Source organism: Phalaenopsis equestris, unplaced genomic scaffold (assembly GCF_001263595.1).
Source record: "Phalaenopsis equestris unplaced genomic scaffold, ASM126359v1 Scaffold001062, whole genome shotgun sequence".
NCBI lineage: Eukaryota > Viridiplantae > Streptophyta > Magnoliopsida > Asparagales > Orchidaceae > Phalaenopsis > Phalaenopsis equestris.
The window spans coordinates 267,926-286,871 of NW_018165501.1; the positions used below are offsets into that span (position 1 = coordinate 267,926).

Consider the following 18,946-nt stretch of genomic DNA (forward strand, 5'->3'; position numbering starts at 1 on the left):
AATTCTTCCTGGGTGGGAATGGAATACAATCAATCAATGAGACATTATAAAAAAAAAAAAAATTTTTTTTTTTTTGATAATGACTCATTGATTGATTGTATTCCATCTCCACCACAGAAGAATTTGTACATACATTGAACAGAAAGAACAAAATTTCTCTACATATACAAACCATATTAAAAATATAATATGCCAAGCATAAGATCATTCTGGAACGAGACCTTACAAAATATAAGTTTACTACAAGACAGGTGACTGTAAACACATGTTTGAAAGAATCTATAATGAATATTAAAAGGTAGCATTGGTTGTCGAGTGCCAATGTAGTGAGATGGTACAAGTAAAATCATCGATGGATAAATAGATAAATTTAGATGAATTGAAATACCTCCTTTTCTCCATATCAAATTTAGTTTATAAGTACAGGTTTCCGCCATTTCAATAGGGAAAATCCTATGAATGCAAGAATAGAGAAGAATATCATGATAGAAAGTAATCGTGGCAGGATGGCCCTTATATTAACAGTAATCCAGTTTGAATGGTTTGATACTTTTGTTGATAGTTTCCATCCATTAGTTTAATATGCTTTAACTCCTAAAAAAATCATATTTTTACATCCAACATAAAAGCATTACCCGCTGTCATTCATGGCAATGCCAAGACTGTCATGTAACAGGGCCACAATATAGGCTGAAGAGAAACAGTACCGCAACAAATCCTCCTCCTCTATGGCATGATACTTTCTCCTCAGTTTTGACCAATCTTTTTCACAGAATTGTTCTCCAGCCAGCGTCAAATCAGAAAGATATGATGAAGGACCCAATCCAAAGAACTTTGATGTATGGAAGAAATTCTCTGTTGCTATGAGTTTCCCTTGAAGCTTCGGAACAAAAGTTGAACCGATGTGGCAGTTCTTATATGAGCATCTATCTTTTTCCTTCCGTAATAACATCAATGCAGCCAATCGACATTAAGAGAAGTTGCTAAATGCATGAGGGAGCCTGTTGTAATCTATGTTCTCATTAAGTGCATAAGCAGAGAGGTTTGGTTGTTCCGCACCAAACCAATAACCTTTCGGAGTACAAGGATCAATATATACACCCTCAAAATAAGCTTCTGCAGACGCTTTATAGTCTCTTGAACTAGGCAGTCGGTGCAAATATTCATACGCTGTGTTCTGCCCAAGATGAAGGAAGCTGTGGCTGTAGAGATTATATGTGACCTGTCCAAATTTAATCACAAGAGAGAACTCTGGAGGCATTGGTTCGCTGGGAACAAATGTTATCTGAGCAGAAGCGCCACCAAGTTCAACTATCCCAGTGGTTTCCTGAGGTGCTTTTCCAAGAGTACCAAGAGCATAATTAGCAGCAATCCATGCATATAGTCAGCTCCTGAGATCACGGTCGCCCAGCCATCCTGAAACTTGAATCTAGACTCTCTGAGAGCGCTCCTGCAAGATTTTAAAATCCCCTCCGCCTGATCAAAATCAAGCAATCGCAAACCTGCGGTGGCCATCAGCCTGACCTCCGTCTCCCCCCACAGATTCTTTGGCACTTTATCCTTCACGAAATATAACAGCTCCTTCAATGATTCTACAACAACCTCTGGATTTTCGGCGAAGGCGGAAAGCCCTGGAACCACCTTCATCGAAGCTGTCAGTCCAAAATCGATCGCCGAAATCCCTCCCCAACCTCTTTTGTACCCGAATAAGTGAATACGCGTGCCAGTGCTTCCGCCATCAATAATGATACTGAATTTATGAGAAGATAGCGAGGTCAGGAAATATATAAGGCAAAGAGGCAAAAGCCCCGCCGCTGCCGCAAAGAAGGCGATGGTGGTGAAATGGCTGCGGGAGCAAAGGGTGCAGCTGTGTATGTTTAGGGCAAGGGGGAGGGCTTCCCGGCGAACGCATTTCGGTGGGTGGATTTCGGCAAGATGCCTGGAGCCGGGCATTTGGCCGGCGCATGAAAACTTAGCAGAAAAATTTTTTTGAGTTGCTGATGTTTGGTTTGGTGTTTCGACCGCACTCCGTCGAAGGGATAGGGGAGTGGAGGAACGAAGATGTTGTGGCTTCCCCTAATATATATAGCGCTTCTTCTTTGCGGAAGGAGCGCTATATGGCTCCCTACGTGTTAATCAAAAATGGTGATTACAAAAATGGGTAAGGAGAGGAACCCCCAAAACTAACTAACCAAATAAGATACAAAACTCACTCATAGGGGGGTCCTCAACCTGAGTACAACTCCACACACAATCACTCAAAAAATAATAAAACCAAAACACAAAATGAGGACGTATACCCAAAATACACATGTATACCCAATGAGCTGATCCTACACAAAAGGAATCCAAAACCAAAAGAGGAAGCATGTGAACCGAGAGCTGAAGCCGAAAACTGCTGGATCCAATGTAGAGGGCTGAAAATTGTATGCCCAGATGTAGGAGGTAATATCCTTTCAGTGAAAAACCAGGGCATGCTACACAACCACATTATAGACAATAAATTACGAGCAGTAGCCGAGCATAACACCAACAAAAACCCTCATTCAATAATCTTGCCATGATAAAATAGAACAGAAAACCAAAATCCAACCCATCGCACAGAAAACCTGACCATTGTTAGCATGAGGCAAGTCCCGTAGTAGTGACAACAACCCATGACACCATACCCCATAAAACCAAACAGATGCAGCATAGAATAAAGTCAACCATGAAGGCAAGTCCCGAACAATGCACCACCGAGAAAACTAAAATCTGATAAAGGGGACACCCAAGTTATCCCTACTACGAAGCATTCTCAAAGCACCAGAAGGTTGTAAACTAACCAGAATATTAGCATTTCCCAATCTTGCCAGATAATCAGCAGGTGTGTTACCTTCTCTATAAATGAAACTCATGCGCAATCTGAGATTGTTAGTGGATATGATATACCAAATCCTATTAATAATGCAAACAACATTCCATGAGGGTTATTGAGGTTTAAAAAGAATTTGGTAAAGAATCCTGGAATCAGTTTCAACCAAAATATTAGAAAGCTGAAAGATAGTAGCCACCTGCAACGCAAGGAGAACAACCCAACATTCAGATTCCAAAGGGCAATCTGCAGTGATAGGAGAAGCAAGATAGCATAGAGTATGACCCAACCAATCTCTTAAAACACCACAGTGTTAGACCAATTACCATCAACGTTGATTTTGACCCATCCAAATTCAGGAAGTTGCCAACTGAAAACCAATGGCCTCCGGATTGAGGCACACTGATCTTCACCCAAAAAAGTTCTGCTTAATTTAAAATAATGAGATAAATTGTAAGAAACAATAATGAAGGGGGAGGGGGGAGATTTGTGATACTTATAGCTGTTCCTTGCCATCCAAAGAAACCAAAAAATTATCAAGGGGAAATGCTCAACCTTACTTTGAGCATTGGAAACATCTTTCCAAACCAAGAGGATGTCTTTGAACTCAAAAATCTGAGGCCACACATTACCAAAATAATCACCAATCATACCCCAGACAGCTTTAGCAAATTGACATTCATAAAATAAATGTGCATAATTTTCCTCATCTGTAGAACAAACGTAACAGTTTGAAGCCAATTTCAGACCCTTTAATTTCATAATATCATCTAAAGGCAACATAGATAGGAAAAACCTCCAAAGGAAAAAAGAGATGATAGGCGAAATATGATTGCGTCAAATCATTTTCCCCCATTCCCAAACTCATTTGTGGAAGAATCGGAGGGAAAAGCATTACTCAAACCCCAATGGTCATGCCAAAAGGAGACCATCCCATCATCAATGTATCAGAAAATAACTTGGTAGCCACATCTCTAGCATTAATAATAGACTTCCAAATCTTAGAATCGCCAACCTTCCATGAAACTAGAGAAGGGTGCATATGCTTACAGTGCTTCTTAAGCACAAATTGAGCCCAAATTGAAGCCCCTGCACTGAATTTGAACCACAACTTACACTTGTTGATTTGTGCAAGATGTTCTAAGTTTTCGAAACCAATCTCCCCAGAGTAACAAGGCTTACATAGTTTATCCCAGGTGCTCCTCCTCTTCCTAGTCCCATCCCTAGACCAAAGGAATTTATTAAACATGTTATGTAAAGTTTTGAGATTGCTTTTCTTAATATTCAATACTTGTAAAGCATACAGCGAGATACTATGAAGCACACTCTTCAACAATGTTAATCTACTCCCATTAGAGAGGAAAATATTCCTCCAATCATCAATTCTAGATTTAATCTTAGCAACAACATCATCCATCTAAGTATGCCTTCTCCTATCTCTAAGAAGATTCACACCCAGATACTTAAGAGGCAATGAAGCACATTTAAGTCCATGAAATCAGTATCCTATGTTTTCGTATTGTTTTTAACATGTTTCCCAAAGTACATCATACATTTGTCCTGGCTAAAAGTAAGCGCAGAAGTGTATTGGAAAACCTTAATGTTTTCCATTAAAATTTTTAAAGCAGCTTTAGAGGCATTTGAGAAAAGGATAACATCGTCAGCATAAGCCAAATGACTTACAAGCAAATTAGATCTGTGAGAGAAACTCATATGAGGATGTTGCACCTGCATTTTAGTGATTAAACGAGAGAAATAATCAAAAGCAAAGATGAACATGGAGATATAAGATCAAATTCGTAGTATTTATGATCTAAGAAAGAACTCTCTCAACAGCAGTGAAGAAGCAAGATATATTTCCAAGTTTGAGATATACACAGATGCTAGTTGAACGGGAGAGATTGAGATATACACACATGCTAGTTGAACGGGAGAGATAACTGATAGCGACTTGATATTGTTCATATGTCCAAGGCAATCTCATCATGTGGAGAAGCAAAAAATAAGCTGTTGTCTGTCTGATTAGTGCAAAATCTAAATAACTTGCTCATCCACTAGTAATATGTGAGAGAATGTGGATTCAAAGGCTATTATGGAAACTTAAGGATGAGATGCAAGACACTATTAAACTATTCAGTGATAATTAAATATGTGTTGGTATAGCCAAAAATCCTGTGAATTATGACATAATAAAATATATTGAGATTAACCATGTTGTTGTGTATGAGGAACAAAATGAGGAACATAATAAAATATATTGTGTTTTTCCCGTTGATGGTTGTATCTTAGTGTTCCAAGTGATGCTTTGGTTGTATATTAGTCTCCAGGTGATGTGTATCTTCTCTATACCCTTTCATGTCTCTCTCACTTTGCTGCTACGCCTCTCTCCTCACTGCAGTTCCACCCTGACTACAACCACTTTTTTTTTTTTGTTGGAGATTTCCCTTGTTCAACCATTTCTTTTCACTGCCATTGTTGTTCCACCCCTCCACCTTCGCTGCCGCTTCCGTCTAACCCTTCCTCTTTGCTGCCGCCACCATTTCAGCCCTCTACCCTTGCTACCATCACCCCGGACAGCTCTCTCACATCGCTCCCTGCTGTTTGCTTTCTGTCCGACATTGGGAAACAAATGCTCTGTTGTTTTATACTAGCCAACCACTCTTTTCACCCCCACATCACCTTCCCAAACCTTGTTGACCACCACCACCACTGGATCTACCCCCTAGCTTGACTTTGTGTGCTAGTTATTGCAATTTCAGATTCTCGTATGTTGGTTGTAATTTTTTATTTGATTTTCATAATAAAATTTGGTTTTCTTTTTATTATTTGGTTAACTCCGCTATCACTTCATTTAAGAAATGGTTAACAATGAAATTGTTCAGTTTGGCTATGTTCCTACATGACTTTAGATTGTTGAAATTCTTGCTAAAGCTCTACCAAGGCTTTATTATGGTGAATTGAAGTTCAAGTTAGGTTTTTACAATATATACCACCCAGATGTATGGGGAGTATTGGAAAGTTCCAGTCTACATTAGGAAGAACTTTCTTTTCTTTTCTGATAATATAAATAATTGTATTTCCTTTATTAAATATTTCCCTTTTCATGCTCTTACTTTTAAAGTAATTTCTGTTTTGTTTCCTTTCAATATTATATAATGAAGCAAGGTGGAATGCCTTGTTTTGTACGAAAAATAAAATGCAGTATTTGCTTTTTATATTTTACTTTTTTAAGAGATTCAATATGCCATGAAACTAGAAATCTAACCCACTTGCCAGGGAGATTGTTTTGCTTCGGTATTTATTGATCTTTATAGGCTTGATTCCATCTCAGGAAACTCCACCTTAAGATGGATTAGCTTTGAACATAGCCACACTTCTAGTAGCCCTTCAAGGAAGACTTTATTTGTTGTCCAAGGTAGTTGATGTAGCTAGGTGTAGAATATGCCTCTTACATCTTTAAATAGGGTAAGTACTCGTTAAGTTATTTTACTTTATTTTGTTTTATTTATTTCATTGGAAGTTATTTTAAGTTAGTTGTTTTGTAATTTTAGAAAAATATACATAGTTATCTGTGAGTTCATATCTTAGCTCAAGTTGAATACAACTCTGCGAGTTCAACTTGTCAGCTCACCTTACCACTCACTCAAGGTCATGTCAGAGCAGGTATGACCACTTCTTGGAGATTCATGAAGCTTCTAATATGATTTTCATCTTCCAAGAGAAGTAACAATTTATTAATATGCCCTTAGGTTTCTTAGATGAAGTAGTGAAGCTTAAAGCTATTTCGAAGGTGTCTTAATTTTTTACCTCCATATTTTTGTAATGCTTTAAAATATCAATAATGATAAAAATGTAATGAGCTTTTAATAAAATAGAAATCTGATTGAAGTATTCATTTTTTCTATTTGCGAAAGCTTGAAGGCACTTCTTGTTCGTTAGGTGACCAAAACCAACTTCGCTTTGGTGAGAGGCTTATCCTTAATGTTTTATTTTTATTTTGTGTGATTTCTTTCTATCAATTGAGTCCTTGCATCTCGCTTAACTATTTTGGAAGTTCTCTCTAGGATCTAACTCTTTAGTTCCTGGTTATTCCCTACTTAAACAAGCTATATAAAATTTATTTCAATGCAACCACTTTATCTTTCATAAACTATATACACCGAAACTTTCATACCACAATCTCTAACAACCCTTGCATCATTTTTCTTACATCTTTTGCTATCCATAGAATACATATACCAACCACATCTTATATAAACCCACCCTCTTAAGTTCCAGACAAAATTAATTGGTTAAAATTCAACCTAAACCCCATTGACCTTTCATAGATTTTGGCCATCTTTGAATCGCTGTCTACCCAAAGCTTTATAAACCAAAAATCATTTCCATTGGGTTTCCTTACATTCTCTCAAACTAAATAAAATTACTCGACTCAACCCTCCACTCCAACATCCATTATATTCCCGCTGTCATTAATAAATAATTTTTTAAACTTACAATTACATGGTGCATATATTTCCTTCATATCTAGTCATATTCATAAGAATATTGCATTGTTAAATGCTTTTGTGATGAAATGTGTTAATAGATTTATAACAATTCCTAATCAAAATTATGTAGCTCTAAAAGTGAATTTTTGTATTTATGGTTGATCACTCAAGCATACTCTATACCTTCCATAGATTAATATTTTTAGCTTTAAGGATGATCAATGGCAATGGATGGGTATAAGTATCTAAGATTTAGGCACAATTATATTCAAGAAATTTGGCTCTAATATCAAATCGATAAAAATAAAGAATTGTTTTTATGCCAATTTGATATATAGATATTGATAAATTTCATAATGACCTTGCTCATCTCTTGAAATGTGCTTGGTTTCTTCTCTCACATAGATTAGATTGTGGAGTTGGAGGAGGAAAGTAGTTCTAGTCATAGGACTGTATCCATAAAAAGCTTGGTTGTTGCAGGATTGAAGTTGTGATTGAGAGCTTTCACAGGAGATTTGCTAACTCTTGTTTATAGAAATAATATTGCAAGATGTGCCAAACTAAGTTGAAATAAGTTTTGATAACCCCTAAGACTTATCGTTAAAGTTAAATAATGATAATCCTGAAGAGTAAATAAAATGAAATTCAAGTAGATCCTAAAATAATTTTAAATATTATAATATTTTATAAATAATCTAGAAGTATTTTTGATGAATGTATTGTTCTGCGTCACCCATATATTTGCCTACTTCAATCTTTAATGACTCTGGAGAATTTGCTTTCAGAGTTGATCATCCATTTGTAGCGTTGGCTATGTAACACCATGCAACTGTACCTCATGAACAGTGGAGAATTAACTTTCAAAGTTGATCATCCATTTGTAGCGTTGGCTATGCAACACCATGCAACTGTTCCAAATGAGGCCTTAGTTTGTGCCATTGTTATTGAATGGTGTGCCATGGCTGTTGGCAAGCTATCTAAATGTTTACTTTGAAATTATCTAAAGTTTATGTAGATGGTTTTATTGATTTGGAAAAGTTAAGCACTTTTACAGCCTTTCCCTTCTATATTATGTGCGCCTGGGTGTATTTGAATGTGTGCTCATTTGGGAAGGGTATATTGTATTTAATAAATCCATTTTGTTTTGTTTATTCTAGAAAAACCTATTGTAGGGTTGTAGACTATGACTTTCCTTTGTTCTGAATTGTAATGTCTTTTTAAAATTGAATGATTTGGGCAGATTTATATTCCTTCAAATCCTAAAGGGTCAGAAAGACTTGCACCAGGGATTATTGTACCAGAATCGGATTTTTATCTTCGTAGATTGTGGGGTAATCCAAGTGAGGTATGCCACTCTATTTGGTGTACTTATTTACATTTTTTTTGAGGTTTTGTTAATTATGAATGAATCCAAATCAAGTAGGATGATCATTTCAGATCATATGATCATCAAACTCAAGAATTTTTAGATCTACTCAAAACTATTTGTAATCTATAAAAGCAGAAGTGAATACATTTATGAAAAGCCATAAATCTGATTCATTTGAACACTGAGAAGGTAAGTATTTTCTAAATATATGCTTGCATGTGGCATGTTATGTTAGAAGTTCCTTGAGACATGCTTGAATGTTGAGTTCTTAATTTTTTTTATTAATTTGTTGTGGTTATTATCAGCAATATAGGAATTTTGTAAAAATACTTGTTTAAAGGGACTGTAATTCACACTTTGATTCCTTGCAACCCAAACTTGGATGAGAGATCCATATGCTAGTTTAATGACTTGCTACTACTCTCTATAAGTTCATAATTTACTTGAAAAACCATTGATAAGAGAGCTTATAGTGGCCTTATAAAAATTCATTACTCAAAAAATAAAATTATTCTTGTTACTTTCTTTGGACGAAAAGAGACATTTTACAAATGAAGGCTTAATAAGCTATTGGGAGGCGAATCCAAACCAGAATGATTGGTGGTTCTTTCCGTCTGTGGGTCAAAATCCATCGACCATTTCAAAATCTTCATTGCTCTGTTATCATTCCAGATTAATCTTCTAGCAAATAAGCGTGTGTAATCTTGATCATTATTTAGTTGAATGAGGATGTGTTTTCAATTTAAAAGCCCAATTTTTCACTCCCCAACAAAGTGCATAAGCTCAAATTCCTTTCGAATAAGCTCCATTATGGAATAACAATAAAGAAATTTTCCGACTAAATTCAGACGACAGGGGAAAGCAAGCTGATTACATTCTGCTTCTGTAAAAAAGATGACTGACTTCCCATTCTCCTATCAGTTTTCTTGATGTCCTCCGCCGACACAAACGAAGGAGGGAAGGAGCACGATTTAGGAGTACTTGAGGCGTGAACACTCACAAGGGCAGCAACATACGTTTTGTCTGAAGCCATCACCAATAGAAGGAGGTACGACGTTAAGAACAATGAAGGGAGCAGAGAGCAAATGATGAATCCAATACAACGAGCAAAAAGCGGGGCAGAGGAAAGCCGCTCTGGTTGGAGCACAGACAACGGTGGAAGTTGTCGCAGCAGCAGCCATACACCGCAGCAGAGAGGGCGACAAAGACGCACACCGCAGCAGCAGACGAACCGCAGCTGCAGACAATTGAAAAGGACAACGAAAGGAGAAGGCGAAAGGCAAAACATACAAAGTCGAAAGAAAATGCGAAACCGACGACGAGCGTGAAACCCTTCTTCCTCGATTGCGAACGAAGCAAGCGAAATGAGAATCAAAGGAGCTGCTCGAGTTCACCTTGAGGCAAAACCCTAGCAGAGCCTCCCGTTATTTTAGATTAGACTTAGTAATCCTATTTTTTTTTACTACAAAGAATTGTACATAAAGGTTAGATGAGAGGGCCTAAACTGGAACCCTAAGCACCCGGTATACAACACATACCAAAGTCCCAAAAAAGTACATGTATACCTAAAAAAACAAAATTATAAACTTGACATGTAAACTCTACGCTAAAAGTCTCCAAACATTGGATAATGGGAGCTTGAGTACGACCCAATATATCCTTACCTTATACCTTTGGTTCTAGGTAGGGAGCCTGCTAACAAATAGTTAAGTCTACTGGCATTACCCAAAACAACCAAGATATCATCCATTAAATTCTTTAGTTATAGTAGGCTTTTATTATTATTCTTCTTCTTGGAGGTGTAAACCCGCCAATCCTCATCTGAAGGCTTGCTCATTCGATTAGTGTATTGGTATAAAAATTGTCGGGAATGTGTAGGTTGTTGCACAACATGATCCCCTTGTGCCTAAATGACAGTAACAACTTGTTTGATCTAATGAGGTGGTAGGGCCACAGTAGAAAGCTTACTTAGGGTAGAATATTGAATTTGAGGCTGGGGCACACCTATGGTTGGACACCTCACCATGAGATTGCCAACCGTTACATCAAAGATAGGTTCTAGAGTATGTGAAATATCAAATGTCTTTTCTGTCACCACCGGCTGAGATTCCGCAGGAGTAATCAAAGAACCTTCATCTTGAGTATTATGTGGAGGCTGAATAGTTGAAAGATTTCTCACTTGGGTATTGAACCGACAACCACGCCGGCCAGTGGACTAGATGGTACGGTTACCACAGTGTTATTGGGGTCATAAATATCTTTGTGATGATTAAGAGTGTCACTAATTTAGAGAAGAGGAGGAGGGGGGATCTCTAAATCTTGCTGGCACTTTGCTTTTTTGGTTTTAGATGGGGGTGTTGATGGCTACCACATAGGGAAAAATTCAATAACTACACTTTGTCAATATCCTTGGTGTTGTTAGCCTAACCAAATTTCTTCAAGAGGCGGTTAAAGTGGTGTCCCTTTCAACTAGTACTCTAACTTCTAAAGAACGTGAAAAATTAAAAGTGGGAACGTCCTTTTTGAGTGACCTACCATAGACTGCAGCAATAGAGTATAACACTTCTTAATTAAAATAATGAAATTTCATGTCAGGGAGACAAATCCAGACCGATATGGTTGGTGTTTCAGTCTGTGGGTCAAATTCACAATCAATTTCAAAATTTTCATTGCTCTGTTATCAATCCAAAGTAATATTCTAGCAAATAAGCGTGTATATTGTTTAGTTGAATAAGATATACCGCATATCTAAAAGTCTTATATTTCACTCCCCAACAATGTAATTCCTTACATATAAGCTCCAGTTTAGGATGGTCATAAATGAATTTCCCGACCAAATTCAAACGACAAGAGAAAGTAAGCAGATTACATTTGGCTTCAGTATAAAAGATGGTTGGTTTCCCGTTATTCCTACCAGCTTTCTTGATGCAACCGAACTCGCCACCCTCAGACAGCGCAAAAGAAAACGGGAATAAACACAATTTATGAATTCCTGAGGTGTAAACACCCGCAAAGGCAATAACATAATTTATGTCCAAAGCCATCACCGCTTGAAGCAGGAGGCGAGGCCTTAACGAGCAGTGAAGAATGCAGTCGAGAAAAGAGCAAACGGCGAACCCTCACCACAAAAAGACCCCGACAACCAATGGGGTCGAAAGAAATCGAACGACAATTAGGGCAACTGCAGTAGGTAGAGGGAGGAAGCGAAACCTAGCCGAAGGAAGCAGCTAAACCTACTCGAAGGTGCGTCTTGGACACCGAACCCTAGTCGAAGGAAGAAACAACGTTCTGCCCGCGTGTAGAGGGAGGAAGCGATCGAAGGCAGAGGAGGATGGTCTGTAGCTTTATCGAAAGGAGAAGAGGAGTTGTAGCCGTGAGTTCAGCATGCGCTGAAGTAGCTGTTACCGAAACACGAATTGGCCGTTGCCGAAATCCTAAATCGAAGGAACATTTTCGCCAGAGGCCAATACAACCTCCACCTCCATCGATATTATATATATATCAATAACTTAATTAATTCAAAATTATTTATTAAAGCGTACCCTTACAAACTTCAGTTGACCACCTCACGCATGAATTTGTGGTATCTCCTTTCTTCTGGTTCCTCTATATGCGAGCACCGCGTCCGAAACTCTTTACGTAGAAGGAAAGCTTCTTCTTCTTTAATACGGGCTGATCCTCTCTTTCTTCAAGCTGCTCAAACTAGCAGATGACGCATGATGCGATCCTCTTCTTCTTTGGGACTTCTATCACGAGGCTCTACCCAGGGTAGCAGAGAATTGACGCCGCTTCCATGAACTTGCTTCTCCTACGCACCAACGCGATCTAACAGATGTAGAGCTTCCCTTTGGCTAGGTTTCAACGTCCAGGCTATGGATGCAATGTACCCCGACAAGATTAAGTAAAAGCTTAATAACAATCTAAATTGTATAACATAATAAATATGAATACCGTTCTTATTTAGGCATTCAATTTTAGAGGAGTCGATGTAAAGGCGAAACAATCGGCATCTAGGTGAGCATTCTTACTTCTAAATTGTGGTAATAGTATTGTATTTCTTCTAAATCACTCACGTTAGAATATTATTAGTCAAAATATCTTGTTACTGTACTAGAATATTAGAATATGATTATTTTGTTTATTTTGTTTTATTATTCAATTTAATCATCTAGAAATGAATGTGAATGATTTGCATAGTTATGGTTATTTACTGCATATTAATGTTATTGGGTGATTTTTTAGAATGTAAATGAAATGACTTATATTATGTTTGCATGTGCATGATTAACTATGAGTTACTTTTTCAGGTACTAGTGGAAGAATATTAATAAACTCGTGCACGTAAATGAAAAAGAACATTGATATTAAAATTCCTTAAGTGGTACAAATTTTTAGACGGTGCTCTTGTGACGGTTATGTAGATATGAAATGATATTGATATGATCTTAATATAATATTAATATGATATAAATATAGACTCTTTGAATAGAATGTTAAATTTTTAAAATAATTTATGAAGAAACTTAAGCGACATGTATATTATTTTTTTTTCTTGTATTGTTGTAGTTAAAGAGTATGAGAATTTACTGGCTTGTTTAGCTTATTATATTTTTAAATTAACTTTTTAGGTTAATTTAGTGATTATTGATGAGTGATAGAAGAGAAAATGTTTATAAAATATGCCGACAACCAGTAATGAGGTAAAATTAATTTTAATATTTATGTTAATTTAATTAGCTATTCTTCTATCTGTTAAATTTTAGAATTGTATAGAAAATTTAAATTCATACCATTCGACCGTTTGCACCGCCTTGGTTAATTCAAGAGTCGGGCCAAGTCGTGATAAAAGTGGTATCAGAGACCAATGTTTAGCTCCTAACCTAAAAGGCCTCTCTCTAGCACAAAATTCCTAGTCCTTAGATCTCTAACATTCAGCCTAGGGGGCTCTAAAGAAAAGAAATGCAAGGGTTTTAGGATATCTTTCCGATGCAAAGGTTGTGAACGTGTTCTTTTTGATATCTTTCCGATGCAAAGGTTGTGAACGTGTTCTTTTTTCTCCTGCAAAGCCCTCTTCAACGTCACCTCAAATGGATGAAGCTCTCCTCACTGTAGAAGTGTTGAAGGAGTTATGAAACTCCGATCTTTAAGCTCCTCCGATGGAAGGGAGAAGATGCTCTCCTTATTGTAGGAGAGTTGAAAAGGTCACCGAAAGCCTTCTCTCAAGTGTGGAAGATCTCTTTGGATGTATGGATGAAGCCTCCAAAGAACTCACCCTCACTTTCTCTCATAGATATGTTGGAGAAAATGGGAGGTTTGATGGAGGAAATGAAGTAGAAGAAGAAGAAGAAGATGATTTTTCCTTTTTCTCTCCAAGACCTTTTTGTTTTCATAGCTCTTTCATATCTCCAAGCAACTTCCAAGCCCTCTAACCAGCTGAATGGGGTCTCCCTTTTTTATATATTAGGCATGCAAAAAGCATTCTAGTGAATTCCTCCCCCTTGTGCCACATCATTTCTTTGTGTGGTGAGAGTGTGACCCCTCATTTTTTATGATAAAATAATTAATATAAAATATTAAGTTAGTTTAAGTAACATAAGTGTAATTTATCATCAAAGCACACATTTAATTATAAGTAATAGACTTTGTTAATATCACATATGGGTGTAAGTGGAGGGGGCAAAAAAACAAAAAAATTCGCCTAGAGCTGAATTTGGCGGCAAAGTGCGCGCGCGCGCAGGAAGATGGGCGCGCGAGGGTGGCTAACTGGGGGAATTACTCGCAGATGCGTGCGGGAGTGCACACACTTATGCGGGTGCGTGACGCGCAATTCTACATGTGTGTAGGCAGGCGTGCGCTGCCAAGCATAAGGGCGCAACTGCACGCGCGCGGACTTTTGGAGGCTGGATTTACCTAACACTGGCAAGCGGGAGCCTGGATTTGGCCTGGATTTGGTAACCGTGCTAGCAAGCATAAAGGTTGGATAGGAGGATGGATTTGGCTAGCACATAGCAACTGGGCTGGCTTGCATGTGGGTTGGACGTGGCTAGGATTGCGGTTGTGCGCACAACCACGCTTTTGCCGGGTTCTGCGAATGCTTTGATTTGCATGCATCGTGTCAGATGAGACCCGTGCACGAAAACTCCAACAATATAGGTGTCCTTAGTTAAATTCAACGTTTCAAATGCATTCGCGCGGTCTGTTTTATCGTCCAGGATTGTTCGGGCAAATTTCAACGATGGACGAGCCGATTTTGCCTCGATTTGCATGTTGGCATCAAATGAGACTCGTGCATGAAACCCCACCAATATGAGTGTACCCATTAGGTAAAATCGACATTCTGAACGCTCTCGAGTAGTGTGTTTCATCGTCCAAGGCCAGTTTGGCTTCAATTTGCGTGCGTCGTGCCGAACAGGACCCGTGTACAAAACCCAGACAATATGAGAGTTCTTAGATAAAATCGACGTTTTAGCACACTCATGCGATTTGTTTTGTTGTCTTGGATCGTTCGAGCAAATTTCATCAATAGACCAGTCAATTTGACCTTGATTTACGTGCTTCACTTTGAATGAAACCCATGCACGAAACTCCATCAATATCGATGTCCACCCTAGTTAAAATCAACGTTCTCGACGCGTTTGGCCAGTCTGTATCGTCCTCCTAGGCCAGTTTGGACTCGATTTGTGTGCATCATGCCGAACGAGATCTATGCATGTAACCCAAACAATATGAATGTTCTTCCTAGGTAAAATCAACGTTTCATACACACTTGCACATTCTATTTCGTCATTCAAGGCCAATTTGACCTCGATTTGTGTGCACTGTGCCGAATGAGACCCATGCACAAAACTCCATCAATATGGGTCTTATTTTCTAGATATAATGGACGTTTCGGATGCGGTCATGCGTTCTATAAAATACGTCTGTGGCTATTTAGTTATACTAGTTTATAACCCATTGAGTTCTTGTTATGTAACTCATCGGGGGGGGGGGGGGGGGGGGGGGTGCTGCAATCATAAACATCTTGTTTTATGACTATTCAGCATGCAATATAGGCTAGACAATGGTTACTATTTCAGAAAAGATAAACAGTGAAAGCTAAGTTGAGATTTTCATTTGTCTTGAATGGAGATTGTGGAATTTAGGAGGAACTTTCTTAGAGGGAAAAACTCTGTAATCTTTCATTAAGCTAATACAAGCAATTAACATGTATATATACAATTCTAACTATGATACAATTGGAGAGAAATTCTAATCTTCATAAGAAGAAGGAAAAAATATAAAGACACAATAATGGATAATGACGGGAGATTAATTCTCACCCTCAAATATAACAGTTGACCAACAATTTCCTAAATCGTGGGTGGGCCCATGTGGTTCACAGATGCATACATATCAACTTCATATGACAATAATAACAGTAAATACTGTGGCCAACATGAGGATAGGGATGTTGCAGTCAGCTATTGGTTTTTGACGTTTCTTAGTCTCTTATACTATTTTGTTGAGTATATGCTGTTTGTTCTTCTATTCTATCTTTATTTCAATATTAAAATTTTTCAATAATTATGCAGGATCTAAAAATACAGCAGAAGTATCTTGTAACGTTTACAGTTGGATATGATCAAAAGTATAATATTGATGCGGCAGTGAAAAAGGTAAACGAAAGATTTTCGTTTTTTTAAGATTTCTATATTTTGTCAAAAGTCAAGCACTTGTGTTACAACTTCATAGTTAACGCTCATAGCTACTCTATGGAATACTTAAATCTTTGACACAGTTCAACTATGTAACATTATTGATTGATTTTAATGATGATACACATTTAATTCTGCGGAATAGCAAATCCTAATATGGTAACCCAGATTACAGATATGGATATATTTGGAAGCCCATTTTGGTGTTAGTGAATGATTTTTTCTTAGCACGGTTCAATCCCATCTCAAGCTTAAGGTACAAGCTATCTAATCTTATCTTGAGCCAAGCTAGGCTTCCGTACATCCTAGCTCAAACTGATCTCCATTCAAGCTATGCTTGGCTCATTTAATTTGATTTGTGCTTGATTTTAGCTAAAAGTTAATTTGATTTCAAAAAGTTTTTTTTTAATTCCTGAGATACATTCGTAATTCAGCCTACAAAAAACACTCGTACGTGTATCCATGTCATAAATAACATATCCATGCCTATATACATTAATAAAAATACAAATTCATAATTATATGTATGCATGCATGTATACCTAAATGCATATACATTTTGCTTTGATCTCAAGCTAGTTTGATTCAATCTATATTGGGTCAATTTTAGTTCAGTTCTAGGGGGTTTGACTTTTATATCTATCTGAGTTCAATCTTGAGCTAACGTTGATCTGGTGTTTTGAGTGATCTTAGAAAATATTCGCAGACTTTAATGTCAAGCATTTTAATGTTTTAAATTTATACTAGTAATGATCGTGGACATAAACATTTGAGTAACTCAATGCACCATATTACTTGTTCCTGGTAACCTGAAAAATTTAATCTGAATATTTAACTATGGTTCTCCTAAAAATCTGGAATATTTCTAACATTGAAACTGGTAGTGTTTTTATTTTATTTTTAACATATGAACCCTAAACTTCTGCAGTTCTCTGAAAATTTCACCATCATGTTGTTTCATTATGATGGTCGGACTACTGAATGGGATGAATTTGAATGGTCAAAACAAGCAATTCATGTAAGCGCAAGGAAGCAAACCAAATGGTGAGTCATAGTTGTTTTCTTTTTACATTTGTTCTTGTCTGATGTTTTTCTAATCTCTGTTGTCTCAATTAAAGGTGGTATGCCAAACGTTTTTTGCACCCTGACATAGTTGCTCGTTATGAATACATCTTTATCTGGGATGAAGATCTAGGGGTGGAGCATTTTAATGCCGAGGAGTGAGTTTCTGCATTTTTTTTTCCGTTTGATTTTGATTCGAAGAAATCTACTAATATAAGGTTTGAATTACTAGGTACATAAAGCTGGTGATGAAGCATGGTTTGGAGATTTCACAACCTGGCTTGGAGCCAAACAAAGGCTTAACCTGGCAAATGACCAAAAGAAGAAGTGACGGTGAAGTCCACAAGTTTGTATTGGATTTAGAGAAATTAACTAGCTTTAAAATTCCACATGGTTATTTTACTTGAAAAAAGTAAAATTTCTTACGCCTCCATTGCTAAAATAATTTTTACATTTGATTTTGAATAGACAAACGGAAGAGAAGCCTGGCTGGTGCAGTAATCCCCAGCTGCCTCCATGTGCTGCGTATGGTCTATATACTCCTTATCTATAAAGATGTGCATGCATCAAAGCCATTTCAGTTTTCTTCTTCCAATTATAATTTGTCGCTGTTCAACTCTCAGATTTGTAGAGATAATGGCACCAGTGTTCTCACGTAATGCATGGAGATGCGTATGGTATATGATTCAGGTGAGACTAGATATATCATATGTGAGCAAAGCTGTCAGACTTATTCCATCACCATCCATTATTTCCTTGCAATCCTTTTTTTCCTGCAGAATGATTTGATTCACGGATGGGGCCTTGATTTTGCGCTGAGAAAATGTGTGGAGGTACTCATTTTTGCATCAATGTCTTTTAGTACACACGATGGAATGATTTTTTCAGCCATTAAAATAAAAACCGCTTGCTCTGAATTACATTAAACCAGCCCGCACATGAAAAAATTGGTGTTGTGGATTCTCAATGGATTGATCATAAAGTGGTTCCTTCACTCGGGAATCAGGTGAGTGAGCCATTCCATGTTATATATCTATATCTATATGTGTGTGTGTGTGTGTGTGTGTGTGTGTGTGTGTGTGTGTGTGTGTGTGTGTGTGTGTCGCGTACTTCGGTCTGTTGGTTGGCATCCTTGGTGTAAGACCCCTCGGGTCGCTCATTTGAATTCACCTCTGGCGATGTGAGCGTTCAGGAGGGTGGTATTCGAATTGTTAGGCACATTGTGTGGCTGGCGGCTCGTATAATAGCCCTGACCATTCCTTTATATATATATATGAAGGAATAATATGTGTCGCGTACTAAGATCAGTTGGTCGGGCGTCTGCTTGTTTGTAAGTCTTCTTTGGTTTGGGGTTCGATTCCCCCTGAGTGTAGGGTGTGGTACTCAAATTATTCGGCTCATGAAGAATGACCGGGGCTCGTATAATAGCCTTCGGTCATTTCTTTACTTTATTTTTAATATATATATATATATATAT

General features: G+C 37.5%; 2 protein-coding genes across 2 annotated transcripts in view; one reads left to right on the top strand and one right to left on the bottom strand.

Annotated features, from left to right (window-relative positions):
- Positions 1 to 18,946, top strand: part of LOC110032933 — a 29,628-nt gene that overhangs the window by 8,327 nt on the left and 2,355 nt on the right. Inside the window, exons 5-13 of the mRNA XM_020736728.1 lie at positions 8,585 to 8,689; positions 16,285 to 16,368; positions 17,336 to 17,451; positions 17,526 to 17,627; positions 17,702 to 17,815; positions 17,938 to 17,994; positions 18,093 to 18,159; positions 18,249 to 18,302; positions 18,401 to 18,475. Coding sequence (XP_020592387.1) covers positions 8,585 to 8,689; positions 16,285 to 16,368; positions 17,336 to 17,451; positions 17,526 to 17,627; positions 17,702 to 17,815; positions 17,938 to 17,994; positions 18,093 to 18,159; positions 18,249 to 18,302; positions 18,401 to 18,475 — 774 coding nt within the window. The remainder of the gene's footprint in view (positions 1 to 8,584; positions 8,690 to 16,284; positions 16,369 to 17,335; positions 17,452 to 17,525; positions 17,628 to 17,701; positions 17,816 to 17,937; positions 17,995 to 18,092; positions 18,160 to 18,248; positions 18,303 to 18,400; positions 18,476 to 18,946) is intronic.
- Positions 560 to 1,953, bottom strand: LOC110032940 (probable apyrase 6). Its single transcript, XM_020736734.1, is given in 2 exon segments — positions 560 to 1,383; positions 1,386 to 1,953. Coding segments are annotated over 2 exon segments (1,320 nt in total). The 3' UTR covers positions 560 to 631.